The 27,997-nt window shown below is 42.6% G+C and overlaps 1 protein-coding gene across 1 annotated transcript; it reads right to left on the bottom strand.

Moving 5' to 3' along the window:
• Positions 1-84: 84 nt before the first annotated feature.
• Positions 85-27,368, bottom strand: LOC106612207 (ras-related protein Rab-37). The gene is made up of 9 exons (XM_014213174.3): positions 26,936-27,368; positions 8,187-8,297; positions 8,065-8,106; positions 7,902-7,968; positions 4,582-4,634; positions 1,992-2,057; positions 1,660-1,716; positions 1,399-1,475; positions 85-1,247 (listed from the first exon to the last, which is right to left on the bottom strand). Exons 1-9 carry the CDS (start codon positions 27,092-27,094, stop codon positions 1,136-1,138), a joined length of 744 nt encoding a protein of 247 aa, XP_014068649.1. The 5' UTR covers positions 27,095-27,368; the 3' UTR covers positions 85-1,135.
• Positions 27,369-27,997: the final 629 nt, after the last annotated feature.

Genomic DNA, 27,997 nt, shown 5'->3' with positions numbered 1-27,997 from the left:
CACACACACACACACACACACACACACACACACACACACATATTCCCAGTGAAGTGAGAGACAAATACAAAACATTTTAGAAAATATAATTTTTATGCAGCATACATCAAATACAACATTTGGCATTCTCACAAGAAACTACTGACCAGGTAAATAACATATTGTAATATTCTGAGTAAAATACTCAAGTTCATACTCAAATTGGCAACCTGAAATACCTTCAGCAGCATAATATTATGAAATTGTATTATTATATATCTGAAAGCAGGTGTGAGTTATTTGCATGGAAGCATTTGTGTTGGTTGATTAACACATCATATGCTTTTGAACGCTGTATTTGAACCCATTCGTTTTTGTGTTCCAGGCAGCTGCTCACAGGAAGTGAATGTTGTCTGGAAGCATGGTGGCTCCCAGGTTGTGCCGGAACGTGTTATGGCTTTGTTTGGTTAGAGCACATTGCTAATTGAGTTTGGTCATGCTGAAATTGAGCTCTTGAAAAAATGGACGCCTGCCTCCTGGACTCTATCACTTCCTGGGACCCTTTTTGTTTTGTTTAGTTTGTATATCTGTGGTTGTAACTAGCATGGGTTTTAAAGTTAAAAGTAAAAGAGCATGCTATGAAGTATGGAAAATAATTATGGAATTGAAGTAAGAATTTTAACTGAGAACATGCTTAAACTTTGATCGCAATATATGTGGAGAAAACCATGCCATAGAAAATAAATGTTTGAAAACATTATTTTGTTGTCTGCCTCTGCTTCACTCTGCCTGCTCAACCCAGACTTAGAACCCAACACTTTCCACCTTGTGACACATGCATGGCACTGCATTTTAATTATAACACAGTGTCATGGATCCTAGGGGAAATGTGTTCATCTTGAAACAGCTCTCCCTTGTAAAAGGGGGAAAACGTTTCTATGACATTTCTGTACTTGTGTAAAAGATAAATACAAAACCTCAAAGCCAATTCCCCCACACTCATCCGAAGCTGATTAGTTGATGTACTTCCCTCCCTGTAAGTTCCTTGCTGTGTACTACTTAGATGTCACCTCTTCACTCCCCTTGGTTGTACCTGGCAGAGCTGATGCAGATCGGGGGAGTATAGAGTCAGAGGGGAGAGAAAGAGGTATCTGCATCAGAAGTAGCTACAGCAACCAGACTTTTCCTTCTGAGACTCAATGTACTCATGAATCTGGAACTTGGGCTCGTTGGGCTGCTGGCCATGTACTGCCCTGTGCTTCAGCTCCCTACAGAAGGGAAAGAAAGATGGATGGATGGAGGAAGGGATGGCAGGATGAGCACAAAAAAAGTGAGGGAGACATTTTTTTATTGTTCACATAGAGTAATTCCATGACGCCAGTGTGGGTGTAGTAAGAGAGTATCTGTGTTGTCACTTACTTTGCCACTGCAATGAAAGCCAGATCAACGTTCACCCCAGTCTTGGCACTTGTCTCCATGAAAGGAACAGAATACTCCTTGGAGAGGAAAACAGATCTATTACATTCAACTTGGGTAAGGATTGGATTGTCAATTTAGAATACTGTGTGCTTAATCCTAAATTGAAATTAGGATCTACATATTGGCGTAACTGTAAATGTTGCACATATCTGTTCTTGGCATCAATGCATGATTTACTTCACAGGGGACCATGGTGCTCACCCTGGCCAGCTTCTCTCCTTCGTCTCTCCTGATCACTCTTTCACTGGCCATGTCCGCCTGTAGGGGGAAAAGAGATTCATACCATTGGAGAAGAGAAAGACCAAAATATCCAAATAGGCCAAATATCTCAGTGTCAAACACAACGCACTTGCATTATCTGAACGTCTCATTTCTGTTGAATAACTGGAAAGAATAACCAGCCTGAGTGAGTCAGAGAGTGTGTCAAATCATTTGTGTGTGGTGTTATGTGAGGAAGGGCGAACAGCATACTTCTCCTTTTCTTCCACTACAAAAAGCTTTTCAGGCCTATCCATTCCGTCCATTCCTCTCACCTTGTTGCCCAGCAACATGATGACTACATCCCTCTGTGCATACTCATGAATCTCTGTAAGCCACGCCTACAGAGGGAGAAACAGCCAATCAGAGGACAAGAAGGGAGGTTGCGGGAACACAGCTAATGCTCGTAACAAGTTCGTAACAAGTAACAAGTGGGAAACCCGAACAATACCACAGTACCTGTAAACTGGGAGCAACGAGTAGTGCTTTAGGGTCGAGTTCATGGCCAACTACATTGCAGACGCATGCCAGATTTTACCACGCCTGGATAGATACAGTGCATTTGGAAAGTATTCAGATCCCTTGACTTTTTTAACATTTTGTTACGTTACAGCCTTATTCTAAAATGGATTAAATAAACGTTTTTCCTCATCAATCTACACACAATACCACATAATGACAAAACAAAAACATGTTTTTTGAAATATTTGCTAATGTATTAAAAACAAAAAACAGAAATACCTTATTTACAGAATTATTCAGACTCTGCTATGAGACTCGAAATTGAGCTCAGGTGCATCCTGTTTCCAATGATCATCCTTGAGATGTTTCTACAACTTGATTGGAGTCCACCTGTGGTACATTCAATTGATTGGACATGATTTGGAGAGGCACACATCTGTCTATATAAGGTCCCACAGTTGACAGTGCATGTCAGAGCAAAAACCAAGCCATGAGGTCGAAGGAATTGCCTGTAGAGCGCCGAGACAGGATTGTGTCTAGGCACAAATCTAGGGAATGGTAACAAAACATTTCTGCAGCATTGAAAGTCCGCAAGAACACTGTGGCCTCAATCATTCTTAAATGGAAAAGGTTTGGAATAACCAAGGCTCTTCCTAGAGCTGGCTGCCCGGCCAAACTGAGAAATCGGGGGAGAAGGGCCTTGGTCAGGAAGGTGACAGAGCTCCAGAGTTCCTCTGTGGAGATGGGAGAACCTTCCAGAAGGACAACCACCTCTGCACACTCCACCAATCAGGCCTTTATGGTAGAGTGGCTGGATGGAATCCACTCCTTAGTAAAAGGCACATGACAGCCTGCTTGGAGTTTGCCAAAAGGCACCTAAAGGACTCTCAGACCATGAGAAACAAGATTCTCTGGTCTGATGAAACCAAGATTGAACTCTTAGGCCTGAATGCCAAAGCGATACGTCTGGAGGAAACCTGGCACCATCCCTACGGTGAAGCATGGTGGTGGCAGCATCATGCTGTGGGGTGGTTTTTCAGTGGCAGGGACTGCGAGACTAGTCAGGATCGAGGGAAAGATGAATGGAGCAAAGTACATGGAGATCCTTGATGAAAACCTGCTCCAGAGAGCTCAGGACCTCAGACTGGGACGAAGCTTCACCTTCCAACAGGACAACGACCCTAAGCACACAGACAAGACAACGCAGGAGTGGCTTCGGGGCAAGTCTCTGAATGTTCTTGAGCAGCCCAGCCTGAGCACAGACTTGATCGAACATCTCTGGAGAGACCTAAAAATAGCTGTGTAGCGACGCTCCCCATGCAACCTGACAGAGCTTGAGAGGATCTGCAGAGAAGAATGGGAGAAACTCCCCAAATACAGGTGTACCAAGCTTGTACCATCATACCCAAGAAGACTCTACGCTGTAATCACTGCCAAAGGTGCTTCAACAAAGTACTGAGTAAAGGTTCTGAATGCTTATGTAAATTTAATAGTTACGTTTTTTTGCAAACATTTCTAAAAAAAAACGTTTTTTGCTTTGTCATTATGGGGTATTGTGTGTAGAATGATGAGGGGAGAAAAATAATTTAATAAATCTTAGAATAAGGCTTTAACGTAACAAAATGTGAATACCTTCCAAACGCACTGTATTTAACATATCAGCTATTAACATCATATGATACAGTAATCTAGTGCCCAACTGCACAGTCAATGACGTGGTTGATACAATGCAATGTAGTCGGGCAGGAACTAGGCCATTTAGTTTTCACATGCACACACACACACACACACACACACACACACACACACACACACACACACACACACACACACACACATTATTGTTCATGTCAACACTTTATGGTATCAATTTACATTTCAGGCAATATCCTCCTCATAATTGGTATGATTAGTCATTTGTCAACATTACAACTCCCACAGGACATCTTTATAATATTACAATTCTGCAGGGCATTGTAACGCCCTGGCCATAGAGAGTGGTTTTTTGTTCTTTATTTTGGTTAGGCCAGGGTGTTACATTGGGTGGGCGTTCTATGTGCATTTTTCTTTGTTGGTTTGTTTCATTGATTTTGGCCGTGTGGCTTCCAATCAGGCACAGCAGTAGAGTGTTGTTGCTGATTGGGAGTCACACATAAGTGCCTGTTTTTCCGTTGGGGTTTTGTGGGTAATTGTTTCTGTTTTGTATTGCACCTGACAGTACTGTTTGGCTGTCGGTTTTCTTGTTTTGTATAGTGTTCTTTCGTCCATTAAATTACGTCAATGATGAACACTAACTCCGCTGCGCCTTGGTCTACTCTCTCTCCCGACAGCCGTTACAGGCATCACCAGTTAAAGACATTATAATGGCAGAGGTGTCAAGCAGAGAGCAAGACCAAGACTCACCCGTATGTTGTCAAAGGAGGATTTGCTGGTGATGTCATATAAAAGGAGTAAGGCTGTGAGATAGAAAGAAAAAACATGAAATGTAGCCCTATGAATAATAGGTATATGATATACATAACTAAAGTTATAATCAGGTATCTCCTTATGGCTGAGATCCCTGGTCAATCTGGCCAGAGCCAGATTGTTGGCTTGACAAGATTGTTTTACTGTAGGTGTCCCTGTAGAAGGTGTAACAGGGACACCTGTTACACTGTTACACATATCCACTTGACACTGCAGAAATATGTATTCAATGTTTGTGTATTCCTATTGGTTGGTTGAATTTACATATCAATAAGGTATATTGCCATTGGTCATGCTTGTAGATAGGGGGAGATCGTAAATTCTTCTCAGTCTGATATTGACATGCAAGCGATAAATCACGTTCTGAAATAGTGCATTCTATTTATGTATTTACAATGTGTACGAGTTTATTATGTATATATACTTTATATATACAGTACCAGTCAAAAGTTTGCAAACATCTACTCATTCAAGGGCTTTTCTTTATTTTTACTATTTTCTACATTGTAAAAAAATGGTGAAGACATCAAAACTATGAAATAACACATATGGAATCATGTAGTAACCAAAAAAGTGATAAACAAATCAAAATATATTTTTGATTTTAGATTCTTCAAAGTAGCCACCCTTTGCCTTGATGACAGCTTTCCACACTCTTGGCATTCTCTCAACCAACTTCATGAGGTAGTCACCTGGAATGCATTTCAATTAACAGGTGTGCCTTGTTAAAAGTTCATTTGTGGAATTTCTTTCCTTCTTAATGCATTTGAGCCAATCAGTTGTGTTGTGACAAGGTAGGGGTGGTATACAGAAGATAGCACTATTTGGTAGAAGACCAAGTCCATATGTCAAGAACAGCTCAAATAAGCAAAGAGTAAGGACAGTTCATCATTACATTAAGACATGAAGGTCAGTCAATGCGGAAAATTTCAAGAACTTGAACGTTTCTTCAAGTGCAGTCGCAAAAACAATCAAGCGCTATGAAACTGACTCTCATGAGGACCGCCACAAGAAAGGAAGACCCAGAGTTACCTCTGCTGCAGAGGATAAGTTCATTAGAGTTAACTGCACCTCAGATTGCAGCCAAAATAAATTCTTCAAAGAGTTCATGTAACAGACACAACTGTTCAGAGGAGACTGCGTGAATCAGGCCTTTATGGTCGAATTGCTGCAAAGAAACCAATACTAAAGGACACCACTAAGAAGAAGAGACTTGCTTGGGCCAATAAACACGAACAATGGACATTAGACCGGTGGAAATCTGTCCTTTGATCTGATGAGTCCAAATTTAAGATTTTTGGTTCCAACCGCAGTGTCTTTGTGAGATGCAGCATAGGTGAACGGATGATCTCCGCATGTGTGGTTCCCCCATGAAGCATGGAGGAGGAGGTGTGATGGTGTGGGGGTGCTTTGCTGGTGACACTGTAATTATTTATTTAGAATTCAAGGCAAACTTAACCAGCATGGCTTCACAGCATTCTGCAGCGATACGCCATCCCATCTGGTTTGCGCTTAGTGGGACTATCATTTGTTTTTCAACAGGACAATGACCCAACACACCTCCAATCTGTGTAAGGGCTATTTGACCAAGAAGGAGAGTGATGGAGTGCTGCATGAGATGACCTGGCCTCCACAATCACCGACCTCAACCCAATTGAGATGGTTTGGGATGAGTTGGACCGCTGAGTGAAGGAAAAGCAGCCAACTAGTGCTCAGAATAATATGTGGAAACTCCTTCAAGACTGTTGGAAAAGCATTCCAGGTGAAGATGGTTGAGAGAATGCCAAGAGTGTGCAAAGCTGTCATCAAGGCAAAGGGTGGCTACTTTGAAAAATATATTTTGATTGGTTTAACACTTTTTTGGTTACTACATGATTCCATATGTGTTATTTCATAGTTTTGATGTCTTCACTATTATTCTACAATGTCGAAAATAGTTTTTAAAAAAGGAAACCCTTGAATGAGAAGGCGTGTCCAAACGTTTGATTGGTACTGTATGTGTACCACAGGAGGCTACTGAGGGGAATGTCGGCTCATGATAATGGCTGGAATGGAGCGAATGGAATCAAATGGAGGGAAAGGCATCAAACACGTGGAAACCATGTGTTTGATGTATTTGATACCATTCCACTTATTCCGCTCCAGGCATTAACACGAACCCGTCCTCCCCAAATAAGGTGCCACCAACCTCCTGTGATGTGTACGGTACTTGTTCGATATTGGGGGCATCCTGGGATGTGCTTTTTATGTTATTGCTGTAAGAGCAAGTTCGCTAGCATGATTTAATTGTAATGGTCACATTAACTCCATGCTAATTCACAGTTATTTCCATTCTCACACACAAATCCCAAATCTACAGCCATCAACATACTGTTGTCCTGCACATCTAATGTGCTTTCTTCTGTCTATCGTCAGAATAAACACCAACTGGGACCACTGGCTGGACAGTCCTTTCTTAAAAAATACAACGCAAGAGAGTTAAGAAGTACAGTACGATCACATCTGTTACGTAGGCATGTGTCAAGACTGTTTTACTGGGTCTTCCTGTAGTAAGCATGTGTCAGGACTGTTTTACGGGCTCTTCCTGTAGTAAGCATGTGTCAAGACTGTTTTACTGGCTCTTCCTGTAGTAAGCATGTGTCAAGACTGTTTTACTGGGTCTTCCTGTAGTAAGCATGTGTCAAGACTGTTTTACTGGGTCTTCCTGTAGTAAGCATGTGTCAAGACTGTTTTACTGGGTCTTCCTGTAGTAAGCATGTGTCAAGACTGTTTTACTGGGTCTTCCTGTAGTAAGCATGTGTCAAGACTGTTTTACTGGGTCTTCCTGTAGTAAGCATGTGTCAAGACTGTTTTACTGGGTCTTCCTGTAGTAGGCATGTGTCAAGACTGTCTAACTTGGTCTTGCAGTAGTAGGCATCTGTCAAGACTATTTTACTGCGTCTTCCTGTAGTTCATTCTTCGAAAAAAGGGTTCCAAAAGGGTTCTTTGGCTGTCCCCATAGGATAACACTTTTTGGTTCCAGGTAGAACCCTTTTTGGTTCCATGTAGAAGCCTCTGTAGAAAGGGTTCTACATGGAACAGAAAAGGGTTCTTTCTGCAACCAAAAAAGGTTCTTCAAAGGGTTCTCCTATGGGGACAGCCGAAGAATCCTGTAAGAATCCTCTAGATAGCACCTTTTTTTCTAAGAGTGTAGGCATGTGTCAAGACTGTTATACCATGGGCGTCCCTGTAATAGGCATGTGTCAAGACTGTTATACCATGGGCGTCCCTGTAATAGGCATGTGTCACGCTCCTGAACCGCTCCTGGCCTGCAGTGTCCCACATCTGACATGAAGAGAAAAGAATACACAATATGAAAATAAATCCCCCTTTCTGTGCAACAAAAAATATTTGAACATGGATTAATTCAGATTGATTTACCTGTAGTTTTACCTTCACGTTGTCTACAGTCACCACCTTGTTCTGAGGAGATGAGACAAGAGGGGCGATTGATTGATTACATTCACTCACACACTCACTCTCTCACTCTCTCACTCACTCACCGTGAAGCAGATGCCAACAGTAGCAGAGAAGGATCCAGGGATGAACTTGCCCTGGTCAAACTGGACCAGAAGAGACGTCTTACCCACTCCACTATCCCCCACCAGGATAGTCTGCCAACAACACACACAACAAGACAATAATCAGTGTGTGTGTGTGTATTTGTGTGTGCAAACATGCGTGAGAACGTGTGTGCATGTATCTGAAGCCTTCCCTGTGGCTCAGTTGGTAGAGCATGATTTTTGCAACGCCAGCATGGTGTGTGCAACGCCAGGGTTGTGGGTTCAATTCCCACTGGGGGCCAGTACACAAAAAAAATAATTAAACATTTAAAAAAATACAAATTAAAAATGATGTATGAAATGTATGCATTCACTACTGTAAGTCGCTCTGGATAAGAGCGTCTGCTAAATGACTCAAATGTAATGTAAAAATGTATCTATATGTGCATCAATGAGTGAAACAGTGCCCATTCATATCATGTTTGTGTGTGTGTCAGCCTGTGCATGACTGTATGTATGTACAGCATGTGGATATGTTTACACTGTACAGATTCTCCCCTATCTTCCTACAGCGGTGAGAAGATTACCTTGGAAAACTGAGATCAATAGATTTTTGATGACTCCCAAACTGAATGGGCTTAGGTGAATCAATGATCTCTTCCAACAGACACAGCTAAGTATCTTACTCAACACACACACAGGATTATAGACTGTAACTGAGTGTAGAAGCGTTGAAGTAGATTCAGAAAGCTCTGACTCAACTTTGAGAGTGTCTTTGAACTCGGCTTCCATGGGATTTAAGACGCACACAGACAGACTGACACACAGACATGTAGAAATGAAATGTAAAGCTGTGAGGAAAATGAGGCTTTTTAAAATGTATTTTGACAGACGGCTCTATGAGATAAGGAAATTGGGACGGGAGATGCGAATAGAAATATAACAATACTGGGATTGGCTATTTGAGCTGCAATTTCAAATCGGTTCTTTGGGTTATTTCAGCTTGGATATTAAAAAATGAAATTATTATTAAGCTATGGGTAATACAGTGAATGTATTCTGGTAACATCTATATATGTAATAAAACTGCATGCAGTATGTAAAACTAATACAGTGGATAAATGATAAATACCATTATGAGGACTTTAAATGAAGTATACTCATCGGGCTCCCGAGTGGCGCTGGGGTCTAAGGCACTGCATCTCAGTGCAAGAGGTGTCACTACAGTCCCTGGTTTGAATCCAGGCTGTATCACATCTGGTTGTGATTGGGAGTCCCATAGGGTGGTGCACAATTGGCACAGCGTTGTCTGGGTTTGGCCGGGGTAGGCCGTCATTGTAAATAAGAATTTGTTCTTAACTGACTTGCCTAGTTAAATAAAGGTTCAATTAAAAAACAACTGGATTAAACTCAACATTGATCACTATTCTGGATAAACTAAAATGGTCACTAGCCAGATTAGAAGTCTAACACACTCATTCACAATTATAGGTGCATGGTATATCTGTATCATCGATCTGATAGTGGTTTTCAACCGGTGTGCCTTGAGGAACTCTCAGGTGTGTCGCAAACTTTCCCTAATCTTTATCATTTTATTGAACAATCACTTATAAACGTGCCCTGTGGAAAGCAATGGAATTTTGTCTTGGCAGCACCAGTGTCACTCAGATAATACGTTGAATAGCATATGGTTACATTATATCTGTATCATTGTTTCAAGTCCAAAGCGCTAAGGCTGTTGTTACATTTGTATAATTTGAGGGGTGCACATCACCAGCAAAGTCATTTGTATAATTTTACTTTGCCTGTACAAACCATTAGCATAGGCAAGTCTGATAAGGCTTGTACCACAGCCTCTGCCATAGGAACAAACAGAGCATAGCTTTGTATCCGTGTTTGCACCTTTACAATGCAGAAAACAACTCGTCTCTGGCCCAAACCGTTCAAATCTTAAAACCTTAAGAGCTAAAAAAAAAAATTCTAACTAACTGGTCTCAGAGCATTTCGTATTATTCAGGCCATTAAATGGACTGTCATAGATTTACTCACAGAATAATATGAAATGCTCTGAGACCAGTTTGTTTTGCTAGAAAAAAAGATGTTTTAGCTCTTTAGGTCTTTAGTAAGATATGTTATGTTTCGTAAGGTATGTATTACTTTGTGGATTTCCATCACCCAATTTGCATGATATGTTCCGAATTACAATTCGTATTATAGGTATGTTCCGAATTTGTAAAGCGTACAATATGTTCTGAATTTAGAAAATGTACAATGTTACGAATTTGAAAAACGTATGATATGTTACGAATTCCAGCAAAGTGGCTAACGTTAACTACGCGAGGGGTTGGGGTTAAGATCAGGGTTAAGTTTAGGAATTAGGTTAAAGGGTTAAGGTTAGGGTTAGGGGAAGAGTTAGCTAAAAGGGTTAAGGTTAGGGTTAGGGTAATGGTTAACTAACATGCTACGTAAACTCAGCCAAAAAAGATTAAGGCAATTAAAGTCACAGTTATGAAAACTTAGGACACTAAAGAGGCCTTTCTACTGACTCTGAAAAACACCAAAGGAAAGATGCCCAGGGTCCCTGCTCATCTGCGTGAATGTGCCTTAGGCATGCTGCAAGGAGGCATGAGGACTGCAGATGTGGCCAGGGCAAAAAAATTGCCATGTCCGTACTGTGAGACGCCTAAGACAGCACTACATGGAGACAAGACGGACAGCTGATCGTCCTCGCAGTGGCAGACCACGTGTAACAACACCTGCACAGGATCGGTACATCCAAACATCACACCTGCAGGACAGGTACAGGATGGCAACAACAACTGCCCAAGTTACACCAGGAACACACAATCCCTCCATCAGTGCTCAGACTGTCCACAATAGGCTGAGAGAGGCTGGACTGAGGGCTTGTAGGCCTGTTGTAAGGCAGGTCCTCACCAGACATCACCGGCAAAAACATCGCCTATGGGCACAAACCCACCACGCTGGACCAGACAGGACTGGCAAAAAGTGCTCTTCACTGACGAGTCACGGTTTTGTCTCAGCAGGGGTGATGGTCGGATTCGCGTTTATCGTCGAAGGAATGAGCGTTACACCGAGGCCTGTACTCTGGAGCGGGATTGATTTGGAGGTGGATGGTCCGTCATGGTCTGGGGCGGTGTGTCATCAGACTGAGCTTGTTGTCATTGCAGGCAATCTCAACGCTGTGCGTTACAGGGAAGACCTCCTCCTCCCTCATGTGGTACCCTTCCTGCAGGCTCATCCTGACATGACCCTCTAGCATGACAATGCCACCAGCCATACTGCTCGTTCTGTGCGTGATTTCTTGCAAGACAGGAATGTCAGTGTTCTGCCATGGCCAGCGAAGAGCCCAGATCTCAATCCCAATGAGCATGTCTGGGACCTGTTGGATCGGAGGGTGAGGGCTAGGACCATTCCTCCCTAATCTTACTACATTTGCACACACTGTATATAGATTTTTCTATTGTGTTATTGACTGTATGTTTGTTTATTCCAATCTGTAACTCTGTGTTGTTGTTTTTGTCACACTGCTTTGCTTCATCTTGGCCAGGTCGCAGCTGTAAATGAGAACTTGTTCTCAACTGGCCTACCTGGTTAATTTTTTTAATAAAAATTCCCCCCAGAAATGTCCGGAACTTGCAGGTGCCTTGGTGGAAGAGTGGGGTAACATCTCACAGCAAGAACTGGCAAATCTGGTGCAGTCCATGAGGAAGAGATGCACTGCAGTACTTAATGCAGCAGGTGGCCACACCAGATACTGACTGTTACTTTTGATTTTGACCCCCCCCCCCCCTTTGTTCACGGACACATTATTCCATTTATGTTAGTCACATGTCTGTGGAACTTGTTCAGTTTGTCTCAGTTGTTGAATCTTGTTATGTTCATACAAATATTTACACATGTTAAGTTTGCTGAAAATAAATGCAGTTGACAGTGAGAGGACGTTTCTTTTTTTGCTGAGTTTAGTTTCAAAGTAGCTAAAAAGTAGTAAGTGGTTGAAAAATGGCTAATTAGCTAAAATTGTCCATGATGAGATTTGAACTCACAGCCTTTGGGTTGGTAGACATTTGCGTAATATGTCCACCCATTTTGACAGCACACGAGGGTTCAAATCAAATAAAAGTATATTTGTTGCGTGCACAGGATACAACAGGTGTAAAACAGTCCAGCGAAATGCTTACTTACAAGCTGTCATTGACACACACAGCCCTATGGATAAAGCTGTACCACAGATCCCCTGCCAACAGACTGACAGCTAAATTATTATTTAATCTAAACCTCATCCAACTTTAATGCATCTGTCTCCTCTCCTACATCTCCACTGATATCACACAGACCATGTTACATCACCGAGGGAAGCAGCAAGGGAAGGAAGGATGGAGGGAGTATGGGGAGGGAGGAGGGGAGTTTGGGGAGGGAAGTGAGGAGAATGGGGAAGGATGGAAGGATGGATGGATGGAGGAGTATGGGGAGTTGGGAGAGGAGGGTGCAATAAGTGTGATAGCGTTTATGTGGTAACATCACAGGAAGTTGGTGGCACCTTAATTGGGGAGGACCGGCTCGTGGTAATGACTGGGGTGGAATCAGTGGAATTATATACATCAAAAATATGGTTCCTAGGTGTTTGATGCCATTACCCCTATTACAGGGGCTGAGTCACTGGCTTACTGGTGTTCTTCCATGCCGTCCCTGGGAGGGGTGCGTCACTTGAGTGGGTTGAGTCACTGACGTGGTCTTCCTGTCTGGGTTGGCGCCCCCCCTTGGGTTATGCCGTGGCGGAGATCTTTGTGGGCTATACTCGGCCTTGTCTCGGGATGGTAAGTTGGTGGTTGGAGATATCCCTCCAGTGGTGTGGGAGCTGTGCTTTGGCAAAGTGGGTGGGGTTATATCCTACCTGTTTGGCCCTGTCCGGGGGTTTCATCGGATGGGGCCACAGTTTCTCCTGACCCCTCCTGTCTCAGCCTCCAGTATTTATGCTGCAGTAGTTTATGTGTCGGGGGGCTAGTGTCAGTCTGTCACATCTGGAGTATTTCTCTTGTCTTTTCCGGTGTCCTGTGTGAATTTAAATATGCTCTCTCTAATTCTCTCTTTCTCTCTTTCTCTCTCTCGGAGGACCTGAGCCCTAGGACCATGCCTCAGGACTACCTGGCTTGATGACTCCTTGCTGTCCCCAGTCCACCTGGCCGTGCTGCTGCTCCAATTCCAACTGTTCTGCCTGCGGCTATGGAACCGTGACCTGTTCACCGGACGTGCTACCTGTCCCAGACCTGCTGTCTCAGACCTGCTGGAACCCTGACCTGTTCACCGGACGTGCTACCTGTCCCAGACCTGCTGTTTTCAACTCTCTAGAGACAGCAGGAGCGGTAGAAATACTCTCAAAGATCGGCTATGAAAAAGCCAACTGACACTTACTCTTGTGTTACTGACTTGTTGCACCCTCGACAACTACTATGATTATTATTATTTGACCATGCTGGTCATTTATGAACATTTGAACATCTTGGCCATGTGCTGTTATAATCTCCACCCGGCACAGCCAGAAGAGGACAGGCCACCCCTCATAGCCTGGTTCCTCTCTAGGTTTCTTCCTAGGTTTTGGCCTTTCTAGGGAGTTTTTCCTAGCCACCGTGCTTCTACACCTGCATTGCTTGCTGTTTGGGGTTTTAGGCTGGGTTTCTGTACAGCACTTTGAGATATCAGTTGATGTAAGAAGGGCTATATAAATACATTTGATTTGATTACATTTGCTCCGTTCCGGACTTTATTATGAGCTGTTCTCCCCTCAGCAGCCTCCACTGGGTAATATGGGGTTAGTCATGTTTAGGGTTGCAAAGCTACCGGTAATTACCAAAGTTGCTGGAATGTTTAATAATTTTGGTAATTAACAGAAAATCTATGGCAATCTATTGTAACTTTGGCAGTGCTGTAAAGTATTGGGGTATCTGTACTTTACTATTTATATTTTTGACAACTTTTACTTTTACTTCACTACATACCTAAAGAACAGCATGTACTTTTAACTCCATACATTTTCCTTGACACCTAAAAGTACTCATTACATGTTGACTGTGCAGCAGGTCAGGAAAATGGTCCAATTCACGCACTTATCAAGAGAACATCCCTGATGCCTCTGATCTGGCAGACTCACTAAACACAAATGCATCGCTTGTAAATTATGTCTGAGTGTTGGAGTGTACCCCTGGTTATCTGTACATTTTCAAAACAAGAAAATGATGCCATCTGCTTTGCTTAATATATGGAATTTTAAATGATTTATATTTTTACTTTTGATACTTAAGTATATTTTAGCAATTACATTTACTTTTGATACTTAATATATTTAGAACCAAATACTTTTAGACTTTTACTCAAGTAAGATTCTATACTTTTACTCAAGTAGGTTGTGGGCAGTAGCGGAGCAGGTTGAGAGCTTCAAGTTCCTTGGTGTCCACATCACCAACAAACTAGAACGGTCCAAACACACCAAGACAGTCATATGCTTGATGGTTTTGCAACTGCACTTGAAGAAACTTTAAAAGTTCTTGAAATGTTCCGCATTGACTGACCTTCATGTCTTAAAGTAATGATGGACTGTCGTTTCGCTTTGCTTATTTGAGCTGTTCTTGCCATAATATGGACTTGGTCTATTACCAAATAGGGCTATCTTCTGTACACCAACCCTGCCTTGTCACAACATAACTGATTGGCGCAAATGCATTAAGAAGGAAAGAAATTCCACAAATGAACTTTTAACAAGGCACACCTGTTAATTGAAATGCATTCCAGGTGACTACATCATGAAGCTGGTTGAGAGAATGTCAAGAGTGTGCAAAGCTGTCATCAAGGCAAAGGGTGGCTACTTTGAAGAATCTCAAATATGAAATAACATTTGTTTAACACTTTTTTGATGGTTGATGGTTTATATTTAGGATCATGTTTTACAGCTTTGTCAGATGGGGAAAAACGCTCATATTGTCCCAAAATGAACTGAAACTCCATGTTCATTTTATGTTTTAGATAAGATTTCTGTGTTATAATACTACTACTAATAATGACACTTTGTTTGATTTCATATTGCTGTATAGTTTTTATTTTTAAATCATCTTATTTAATTATTTCATATATTTTACATGTGATAAGGCCACACAGAGGACCAGAGATACTTACAGTACACCTATGATCATCTGAAGCACCCAAAAGGGCCACTAGATGTCTTGTGAAAGATTACATAAAATCCTTGAAACATACCAAAATTCTGGTGGTTTACTGGTAAACTTCAAAAGTTTTAAATAATATACCCACCTCTAGTCATGTTACATCATTGAGGGTAAGCCGACAGGAAAGGAGGGAAGAGGGAGTATGGTAGGGGGAAGAGGACGCAATAAGTGTGTTGGGGATTATGAGCAAAGCTTTTCTGTGGTAACATGGGGTTTGCTGGAAATGGAGCATTATATCCCCCCGGAGACTCAGATGCAATTAGCTGGAACAGATGCAAATGTTTGGGAAATTCGTCACGGACCAGTGGAAGAAACAGGAAGAGTGTGTGTGTGTGTGTGTGTGTGTGTGTGTGTGTGTGTGTGTGTGTGTGTGTGTGTGTGTGTGTGTGTGTGTGTGGTGTGTGTGTGTGTGTGTGTGTGTGTGTGACCAACACGAGGATATATCCACTCTCCAAGCACTTATGGTTCATTTATCTCTGTGGTTAATGAGGAGCTTGTTAGGAGGCTGTGAGTGTCCGCCATTAACTCACACACATACAGTGCATTCTGAAAGTATTCAGACCCCTTCACTTTTTCCACATTTTGTTATGTTACAGCCTTATTCCAAAATGTATTAAATTATATACCCCATAATTACAAAGTGAAAACATGTTTTTAGACATTTTTGCACACGTATTAAAAATAAAAAACAGAAATACCTTATTTATATAAGTATTCAGACCCTTTGCTATGAGACTCAAAATTGATGTCAGGTACATCCTGTTTCCATTCATCATCCTTGAGATGTTTCTACAACTTGATTGGAGTCCACCTATGGTAAATTCAATTGATTGGATATGATTTCAAAAGGCACACACCGGTCTATATAAGGTCCCATAGTTGACAGTGCATGTCAGAGCACAAACCAAGCCATGAGGTTGAAGGAATTGTCCGTAAAGCTCAGAGACAGAATTGTGTCGAAACACAGATCTGGGGAATGATACCAAAACAATTCTACAGCATTGAAGGTCCCCAAGAACACAATGGCCTCCATCATTCTAAAATGGAAGAAGTTTGGAACCACCAAGAATCTTCCTAGAGCTGGCCGCCCGGACAAACTGAGCAATCGGGGGAGAAAGGCCTTGATCGGGGAGGTGACCAAGAACCCGATGGTCACTCTGACAGAGCTCCAGAGTTCCTCTGTGGAGATGGGAGAAACTTCCAGAAGGACAACCATCTCTGCAGCACTCCACCAATCAGGCCTTTATGGTAGAGCGGCCAGATGGAAGCCACTCCTCAGTAAAAGGCCCATGACAGCCCGCTTGGAGTTTGCCAAAAGGCACCTGAAGGACTGTCAGACCATGAGAAACAAGATTCACTGGTCTGATGAAACCAAGATTGAACCCTTTGGCCTGAATGCCAAGCATCACGTCAAGAGGAAACCTGGCACCATCCCTACGGTGAAGCATGGGGGTGGCAGCATCATGCTGTGGTAATATTTTTCAGAAGCAGGGACTGGGAGACCAGTCAGAATCGAGGGAAAGATGAATGGAGCAAAGTATAGAGAGATTCTTGATGAAAACCTGCTCCAGAGCGCTCAGACTGGGGGTGCGAAGATTCACCTTCCAACAGGACACCATGACCCTAAGCACAGAGCCAATACAATGCAGGAGAGGCTTTGGGACAAGTCTCTGAATGTCCTTGAGTGGCCCAGCCAGAGCCCGGACTTGAACCCGATCTAAATATCTCTGGAGAGACCTGAAAATAGCTGTGCAGCGACCCTCTCCATCCAACCTGACAGAGCTTGAGAGGATCTGCAGAGAAGAATGGGAAAAACTCCCCAAATACAGGTCTCCCAAGATTGTAGCGTCACACCCAAGACGACTCAAGGCTGTAATCGCAACCAAAGATGCTTCAACAAAGTACTGAATAAAGGTTCTGAATACTTAAGTAAATTTGATATTTCATTTTTATTTATTTTTTATTTTCAAACATTTCTAAAAACGTGTTTTTGCTTTGTCATTATGTGGTATTGTGTGTAGATTGATGAGAATAAAATATATTTAATCCATTTTAGAATAAGGCTCTAACGTAACAAAATGTGGAAAAAGTCAAGGGGTCTAAATCATTTCCGAATGCACTGTATATACACACACATACACAAACACACACACATTCCCTAAGTGTCCTGTCTGTGGCTTGAGTTGTCATCACACACCCCGTTGTCTTACATCAGAGAGCATGACTCCTTCTGCACTGATAGGCTAGGTGGAATATTCTCTATATGGCCAATACCAACCCAGTCAGATTGCCACAAGTACACAGGGGGTGAGGGCTGTAAGGTTGGTCGGGAATTGGGCAATCCTGTGAAATATGCAGTGGACCTTTACTGTAGGCGGAGATCAGGAAGTAGGTGATGAGTCAATGTGAAGGCTGAGTCACAGAGAGGGTTAAAACACAGATGTCTTTATGGAGCAGGATGTTGTACTGAAACGTATTACTTCTGCCTCCAAGATCATAAGTAAAACAGACAGTTCAGACGTGTGTGTGTGTGTGTGTGTGTGTGTGTGTGTGTGTGTGTGTGTGTGTGTGTGTGTGTGTGTGTGTGTGTGTGTGTGTGTGTGTGTCCGTCCTATGGGGCTTGTAGAGAGTGCTGTCAATAAGGTCATTCAGACTATTTAGAAAGCTATAGGACCATTACTACAAAAGGGACTGACCACTACAATCCTTCTTTAGCATTGTGTAGAGAGATCTAAAATCCACTGATGACTCCACGTCTACGGTCATTCAGCCATTGGCTTGTACTACAAACGTTTTTATCAATGGGCTCCCTCCCTGCCCCTGATCTCAGAGAGAAATGAAAGCAGTGCAGTGGTGCCCTACTCTGACCTATATACAGTACTAACGGAGCGGCACAACATTGAAAAGAACTAGGCCAGTCCAGACGACTGATAAAATATAATGAAATGTAGCCAGGCCAATCCCAAGAGAACAAAACTTTTGATGCAACTGCAGCAGCCAATTCAACTGGATTGAACTGTAGTCTTTGCAAACTGCATATTTAAGTAAAGTGAACTGCAGTACTTTCAAAGCTGTCAACCTGGACTTAGGTGTAGAAGTAACATAGTGTATGTAAATCCGGGAACTCCAATTAGTATGATATGTTAGGTTCTGTATGGTATGTATTAATTTGTGGATGTCCATCATGCATTTCATATGATATGTCACGAATTGCAATTCGTACAATATGTTACAAATTGCAATTTGTACATGTTATACATTTGCAAAACATATGATATGCTACGAATTCCAATTTGTTGTAGCTAATGTTAGCTAGGTGGCTAACATTAGCTAGGTGGCTAACGTTAACTAGGCTAGGGGTTAGGGGTTAAGGTTAGAGTTAGGAGTTAGGTCAAAGGGTAAACGTTAGGCAGCGTTTCCCAAACTTGGTCCTCGGGACCCAAAATGGTGCATGTTTTGGTATTTGCCCTAACACTACAAAGCTTGATGATTAGTTGATTATTTTAATCAGGTGTGTAGCGCTAGGGCAAAAACCAAAACGTGCACCCTGTGGGGTCCCAAGGCCCTGGGTTAGGGAAAGGGTTAGTTAACATGCTAAGTAGTTGCAAAGTTGTTAAAAAGTTCTAAGTAGTTACAAAGTTGCTAAAGTTGTCTGTGATGAGATTCGAACATGAAACCTTTGGATAGGGTGACCACATGTCCCGGATTGTGCGGGACAGTCACGCATTTTGGTCCTTTGTCCCGCAACTAAACAATCCTAGATCATAAGGATTGGTAGCCATGGTGATGTTAAACACTTCTCCAATTGTCATTGAGACCTGATATTCTGCACAAGACGAGACGTAGGTCAATGTCATAGGCCTATCGTCAACCAATCATATTTCTGAAATCCTTTCAGCCTAAATAGTCCCCCAGAGTTGACACGTCATAATACCCACAAAACCTAGAGGTAAAACACGGAAATGGTTCCAATTGTCTTTTCACCATTCATTTCTCACATAGGTAATTTTACAAACACTTCAAATTAAGTGTGTATTTGGTGTAGGCTTACCTTGGCGTGACATTTTGATAACCGTGTAATTCTTTCTCGGACAAGGGGAGTTATATTAATATATCCGCCTCAATTACCTAAAACAAATGCTAAATCCTAAATAAACTCAGCAAAAAAAGAAACATCCTCTCACTGTCAACTGCGTTTATTTTCAGCAAACTTAACATGTGCAAATATTTGTATGAACATAAGATTCAACAACTGAGACATAAACTGAACAAGTTCCACAGACATGTGACTAACAGAAATTGAATAATGTGTCCCTGAACAAAGGGGGGGGGGGGGGGGGGGGGGGGTCAAAATCAAAAGTAACAGTCATTATCTGGTGTGGCCACTAGCTGCATTAAATACTGCAGTGCATCTCCTCCTCATGGACTGCACCAGATTTGCCAGTTCTTGCTGTGAGGTGTTACCCCACTTCTCCACCAAGGCACCTGCAAGTTCCTGGACATTTCTGGGGGGAATGGTCCTAGCCCTCAACCTCCTATCCAACAGGTCCCAGACGTGCTCAATGGGATTGAAATCCGGGCTCTTCGCTGGCCATGGCAGAACACTGACATTCCTGTCTTGCAGGAAGTCACGCACAGAACGAGCAGTATGGCTGGTGGCATTGTCATGCTGGAGGGTCATGTCAGGATGAGCCTGCAGGAAGGGAAGGAGGATGTCTTCCCTGTAATGCACAGCTTTGAGATTGCCTGCAATGACAACAAGCTCAGTCCGATGATGCTGTGACACCGCCCCAGACCATGACGGACTCTCCACCTCCAAATTGATCCCGCTCCAGAGTGCAGGCCTCGGTGTAACGCTCATTCCTTCGATGATAAACGCGAATCTGACCATCACCCCTGGTGAGACAAAACCGTGACTCGTCAGTGAAGAGCACTTTTTGCCAGTCCTGCCTGGTCCAGTGTCGGTGGGTTTGTGTCCATAGGCGACATTGTTGAGGTTGATGTCTGGTGAGGACCTGCCTTACAACAGGCCTACAAGCCCTCAGTCCAGCCTCTCTCAGCCTATTGCGGACAGTCTGAGCACTGATGGAGGGATTGTGCGTTCCTGGTGTAACTTGGGCAGTTGTTGCCATGCTGTACTTGTCTCGCAGGTGTAATGTTCGGATGTACCGATCCTGTGCAGGTGTTGTTACACGTGGTCTGCCACTGCGAGGATGATCAGCTGTCCGTCCTGTCTCCCTGTAGCGCTGTCTTATTTTTTGCCCTGGCCACATCTGCAGTCCTCATGCCTCCTTGCAGCATGCCTAAGGCACATTTACGCAGATGAGCAAGGACCCTGGGCATCTTTCTTTTGGTGTTTTTCAGAGTCAGTGGAAAGGCCTCTTTAGTGTCCTAAGTTTTCATAACTGTGAACTTAATTGCCTACCGTCTGTAAGCTGTTAGTGTCTTAACAACCGTTCCACAGGTGCATGTTCATTAATTGTTTATGGTTCATTGAACAAGCATGGGAAACAGTGTTTAGACCCTTTACAATGAAGATCTGTGAAGTTAGTTGGATTTTTACGAATTATCTTTGAAAGACAGGGTCCTGAAAAAGGGACGTTTCTTTTTTTGCTGAGTTTAGCAACAGAGAACACCTCAGCAAAACTACAAATTCCTGCAGGAAGCTCCTGCACTTCATCTCTAGCTGACATCGTCAGCTACCATTCACCAGCGCGATCAGAGTCCTGTGCCCAATCCATGATGAATCCATGTGCTGTATTGAAATTAATTGAATAAAGTGTTGAACTTCTTCCATCTGGTTTCTCTGTCTTAGCTAGTTACAGACTACACTTTAGCTCGCAAGTTAGCAAAGCAATAGATTTAAAAATTATTTTGTTTTACTTAGCCTAGATAATTGTTTGTTCAGTATGTCAACTTTAGTGTCAAGTTCAGACCTTATGGCATTTTTCAAGAATGAACATAAGAGCATTAAAAGGGGAGAAGACCACTATAAGTCTGGCAATGTGGAGAAGTGCAGCTATAGTGAGGGGCAACTTACCGGTTCGGTCAGGACCAGCATGAGGGATAAAGTTTATCCTGTGTCCACAAGGAAAGAGATACTTAATCAATGATATAATCATTTACTAAATTACTCCGGATACCAGACTCAGATGAGTGATAACTCAGTTCTACAATTTTGTCATTCATGAGAATGAATCTAAAAATCTATTGACATTCAGAATTATTGACTTTGTTAAGACATCCAGCCTGTATTGTAGTTGCATGACCAGAGACAAATCTTCAAAGGCACAGTATCTATTTATTCAGAGTGGTACATGCATTCACACTGTCTTGATTTATAGGATCCTTCCCACTGTATGAATGATATGTCAAGTGATAAAATCCCAAGTTATCAATTAAAAGTTTATGGAAAAACTTGTCCTCATGTGAAAATTACAGTTAATGAAATATTCTACAGCTGTAATGTCATCAATCAAATGAAACTTTATTTATATAGCACATTTCTTACAACAAATGTATTTCGAGGTGTTCAAAGTCATGTATTGAAAGGCATCTGGCACTTAACCTCCTTCCTCTTGGCAGGTCTCTATAGGTGACCAGGGGATTGCCTCTACCACATGCAAATGCCCCCGTGGAGCTCATAAGTGTAGCTATACAGCGGCATTGGCTATTTTTGCAGTTCACAATATCGGCTGTACGGATGTGGAATGCGAGTGGAGGAAGCCAGCCGTGCCCAACCAGGTGCAGTCAGTTGAGGACCTGCAGCCGGACGAAAAGTACAAGCTAAGGAACCGTTTCCGGGGCAGGTTTAGTGGAATGGCATGTCTCTTTGAACCTGAGCCAGAACAACCGCTACCCTCCCTGTCACCTTTGTCTGTACTGGACATTGTTTAAAAAAAGGCCACCTGGGGCATGCAGGCATCCTGGCTGGCATGGCACTGTCGGTGGAGCTGTAGGAGGCTCTACGGCAGGCAACTGTAGGACAGCACACCAAACCAAACTGGTACACCATAAGGAGAGGGAGGTTGGCTGCCAGTTACTCCATCTCTGCTAAAAAAGGGTCCTCAGATCACAGTCATTGGATGGGGTGTTGTCTGTAAAGTGGGGTACAGATAATGAAGAGGGCATCAAGGCATTCAAAATGGCTACAGGGATGAATGTGCAGGAGTCAGGGTTTTTGGTCACAGGGTCTGGGATCCTGGGTGTCTCACCGGATGGTTTGGTGGGCACCACAGCAGTGGTGGAGGTCAAGTGTCCCTATGGTGCAAGGGACCTTACCATTGAAAAGGCAGTGAAGTCGAAGGATTTCTATATCCAGGAGGAGGGAGGGTCTTACTGCCTACATGGAGACCATCCTTACTGGCACCAGGTCGAAGGGAAGTTCCACATCACTGGAAGGGACACTTGCTTCTTCGTTTTGTGGACCACCAAAGCTTCCATCACCATCCCCATCCAGCGTGACGACCTCTGGCAGACTAATATTGCTGGACTAGAGGAGTTTTTCGAGGACCACATGCATCCAAAGTTGGCACTGCAACAGTGAACATTTGTAAATATCTTGTAAATAGTTTTTGCACACAAATACATTTTTGTCTTACCATGAGGATTTATTCCAATCCAAAGGTCCAAAAATATTCCACATTGTTCAGACACACACACACTAGGCTCCTCCCAGAACAGGTTATATTTTATGTCAGTACAGTCAATGACCATCTGCAGTTTCTGCTGGACCCCTGAAAAGACGCAGGCAAGCAGGTTTGGTTCTTCTCCCGAACAGTCTTCATGGTGATAAAGAAAAAAAGCTGGATTACGTGAATCAATTGAATTAAAGTGTTGGTAACATTGCTGACAGTGCTTGCACTACAACGGAATAATTGAGCCAGGTGCAAGTTGGTGTAGCTGTGACACAACTTCATAAGCGCCATAAACACTTGATCCTCAAATGACAGCACCTTAACACTCCACTTGGCAAAGCAGACAACGCAGTCCTTGCAACGTTCAAAGTATTCAACAACGATGTTGAACATGCCTTTGTCTGGAAGTACTGTTTCCACCCTAAGTATTTTATCAGACAAATGTGATGCTGAATACCAGTTGCAGGTATACAGCTGATTCTCGTGTAGAACCTTCAACTGTGCTAATGTTTCCTCAAGATGTACCTCAGTGAGAACATTCTGCAACTGTGCAGACAGCAGTCTCCAACATTCTTCGGTGGCCGAGGGGCCTGGAACTTCATTGTCTGCCATGGTGGATGTGTCTGGATGTTTCTCTTCTGGCATGGTGGATGAGCTACTTTTTCTGCAAAATACAGGGCCATTTCTCTTTCCCAACTGAAAATGGCAGCTGCAGACCCAAGTGTTGTCACTGGGTTTCCAGTCCGCCAGTCTGAAAGACAAAAATAAGTTACTTTTACTAGCTAGATAGGTTGATTTCTAAAATGGTAACATCTATATTTAAATACCATAACCAACAGACTTCTCAAAAGAAAGTTTAAACCTTCAGCTGTGAGGTTACTGAGGAGGACCAACAGGGATCGGCAGGGGGATCGTCTGAAAGGGACTGACATGCAGGGATGGAATATAAGGATTTTGGGCATTGGCCAGCAGACCACGATTTTTACTAGCCCGGGTAACATTTAGATCCAAAATCTGTGGCATGCGATGATTGTAAAGGCAAAATTTCCCTGCTGTGTCAGGCTAGTTTGGCACATTTTCTACTATCCATTTCACTTTTGTGTCAGGCTAGTTTAGCACATTGTCTACTAGGCCAGTTTGAAAATTACTAGCCTCGGGACAGCTTAATTTACATCCCTGTTGACATGTCTAACTGACTTCACAGGAATATTTGATTAGCCATGAACAACAGATGCACTCGTGGAACAAAACCGTTTCAGTGTTTTGTATGGGAAAACATTGAGCCCACAAGTCCTATGTAAGGTAGCTAGCCAGCTAACTTTAGCTAATGTAGCTAACTAGCCAACCAAGGTGCCTAACTAGCTGGCCCACCAGGTGATATTTAGCTAGCTAGCTAGTTAACATTAGCTCACTGTTCGTGTAGTCAGACTTTTCTAAGCGGTGACATGCTAGTTAATCAACTATCCTTGCCATGATGATGGCCTAACATTAGCTAGCAAGTCTGACTACACAAACGATGAGTTAACGTTAACTAGCTAGCTAAATATCCCTTCCTTGGTGGGCTAATGTGAAAAAGCATGACTACACAAACTGTGAGCCAACCTTAACTAGCTGGCTAGCTGACTACATACTTGTCAATAAAAAAGTCAACACAGTCATTATGCTAGCTAATGCTGGTTTTATTTTTACTTGTAAGGAAGGTAATGTGCGTTGTATACGTAACTACAGTCGGTGGTTATCTAGCTAATTTTCATAAGCACCTAGCTAACTACAGATCTTTGGACTAACCAAAATAGCTTATTAGCAGCTAGCAAACAGGGCTTACCTTATCACACGGCTCCAGCGATGCCTCTCTCTTACAGAGGTCGGAAAATGATCAAATACACATGCATGCTTATCGGAGTAGTGGTTACAATCTGGAGTAGTGGTTACATAGCACAGAACCACCCTTGCTTCTGATCGACAGAGAGACCTAAGGTTAGCTAGTTAGCTACAAAGGCCAGGGTAATTTAAACAATTCTAGTAATAAAACGTGCTAAGGTAGGTTTTTTAAATATGCTAAACAGCAGTGCACATGATAAATACACAATATAAATTATTTAAACGAGAAACTACAAAAAGACTATAATATCTATCAGTTATTATGTTATACTTTACTTGAAGGTTCCTTGCTACTTGTTCCTGAGATTTAGCGTGGAGAAATGGTGAGGTTTTTCCCTCCCTGCAACACTGCCTTGAGTAATGAATTCAAAGCTTGTGACAGGATCTGTAGTTCTGAATGATAGCCACATTAGAGGCTAATTAGCATTTCATTTTTGGGGGGTAATTACAGGCAAATATATTGATAAAAGTTACCTTGTCCGAGAGAGATTTACGTGGTTATCAAAACGTCAAGACAGGGTAAGCCTACACGAAACACAGACCTTATATGAAGTCATTATAAAATCCCTCATGGAAAAATGAAAGGTGGAAAAACTATTGGAACCATTTCCTTGTTTAAATGCTAGGTTGTATGGGTATTATGACTCATACTGTGGTACTCAATTTCAGCCAAAGAGGAAGAGAGATGCCCAACTCGGCGGAAAATATGCTTCCCTTAAGCAGGTGGTGTTTTTTTTTCTTTTTTTCCATGAAGCAAGGAGTTTTGTAATGGCAGTCAATGAGAGAGTGTTGAATTTGGAGAACAAAAAAAATGTATGACTTATTTGCTACGTGAGGTTTAGACGACTAGACTGCCCACTGTGCCACTTTGTGGACAACGACTCCCATTGTTAGGGCGGAGAGGCATGTAACTTGTCAGTATATCCATAACCTTTGTTCCAGCTATACTTGAAGAGGACAGTAGACCTAACTACTTACAAAAATGGTGTTTAAAAAATATATAAAATATTGGCACATAGACCAGATTAGTGCATTGAAATGTATTGTTCTGATGAAGAGCTACAAAAGCAGGTAAATATCCATATTAGACTGAAAGATATAAGGTAATTTCATCAAACTTGGGAGGTCTCTGTGCTCATTAGTTGCTTACTCAACATATTTGCTGCTACTTCATTCAATCCTGTTTTAAAAGTCTCCCTGTTTTAACATTTCCTGAGACCAACCAGAAATGTTTCCTTGGCCAAATATTCCCAGATTTTCATAAAGCTGCCACACATGTGGTCTCTCCTTTCTGCATCACCAAATGTTCTGCACAGAGCGTCACTACGCCACTTCACTTCTTACAATTGTGCTTGTTAAGTAAAGTTAGATCAACACTGAATCAATGTCCTGTTGTCCCACATTTGAGTATTTTAAATTATGTCACCCTACCTTTGGGTTCTTAGACATTCGCTTTATACCACCTACTTTAGTTTTTGCCTTTTAAGTAACCTTCTGTTTTATGTAATTACACATCATACTCATTTGAGTGTCCCGGATTTACATTTACTATGTTACGTCTAGTCTATGAGACCAGGCTGAAGCTGTGGACTCAGCACGAAGGCTGGTTAGTTAATGTGAGGTTATTTGGACAGAGCTGGTACTGGCAGCGAACCGAAACACTGCGGGGACGGGGAGGGCACAGTACAGGTGTTTGCTTTGGTTTGGAAACATCGTCATCCACTCTCTCCTGCTGCGATGGTCAGTGGGCTATTATCCAACTGCTATCCAGCGTTTCAGTCCCATGGAAAGCCCAATGACGATTCAAAGTGCTATTCCGCCAGGTCAAGACAACTGTTATTTAGATGTGGCACCAAAGAGCTGAACCATTACGAGTTGTATCTAAACGTGACTGAAATCAATAAGAGATAACCGAGTGTATAGCCTCGTCTTATGAGAAAATCAACAAGTAACAGAGTTTGATATTATCTAGACATTAATCCAATCATCCTCCTACCTTGTGCATTAATTCTTCGTCGTATGAAAGAGCTGGGGTGGCAGACGGTGAATGGTTCTCCTCCCCTTCCGTAGATCCATAGGCGCTGTCAGGGTGGATCTCCGGGTATGCCGTGGTGTAGTGCGCAGATATCGGCTCCATGGATTCCATCGTCTCCATCCTCTCGAAGCGCTCAAAGACAGACCAGGATACAATGCCAAAATCAATGATGCGCCCTTAGAAAATGAGGCAAATATTTCCTGACAACTATCTATTTCTCTCTCCCCTTTTCTCTCTCTTTCTTCCTACTTTTCTTTGTGTGAAACCACGAAACCCCCAACACGAATACCAGGCATGTTGCCCACAGCTTTTCTCTGTAATGACTTACATGTAAGACATGTAGGAGGCTGACTGTACCATACAGCTACAGCCAGCACAACGCACAACGTGACAGTGTATCAACGTCAGAGCAAATCGTGTTCAGCACCATGGATAGTTCTGAAGGAGGAGGAGGGGAGTGGGAGGAGGAGGTTGGGGCATGGTCAGTGCTAACAGGGATCCTTGGGACGTCCCTACTCTAAAACCCTAACTCCTACCCTTACTATAACCCTAACCTTAACCATAACCATAACCATAACCCTTACCTTAACCATTTCACATTTCAACTTCAATGGGGTAGGATCCCGAATAGCACGAACGGCTGGGGGATTCCTCCTGAGCGCATCATGGAGCTGAGCTAGATAATTCAATATCTCCTTAATTTGTAGATAGATTACATATCTTTATTATGAGAAGATATATATAATCTTTCTGATGTGATACTTGCACATTTTAATGAGCCTGTCAACTCAAGAGTCGGTGGTTTCAGGGAGGGGAAGTCAGAGAATCCCATCGCATGTTTACTGAATGAATTAAGATGCATAGATCCGTCGGCTATGAATTAACGAAGCTTTCTATAATTCTGGTTCCAAAGATCTGTCTGGTCTGTAGCCTACCAGTTTACAACTGAAACAATACTTTGATACGTGTATCGTATGTGTCCAGTAGGCTGCGCCTCATTCAAAACCTAGCAAAGTTTTTTTC

The sequence above is a fragment of the Salmo salar genome, chromosome 01, assembly GCF_965601325.2.
Source record: "Salmo salar chromosome 01, fSalSal1, whole genome shotgun sequence".
Taxonomy (NCBI): Eukaryota; Metazoa; Chordata; class Actinopteri; order Salmoniformes; family Salmonidae; genus Salmo; species Salmo salar.
The sequence above is the reverse complement of the archived record's forward strand: the minus strand, read 5'-3'. Positions and strand labels throughout refer to the sequence as shown.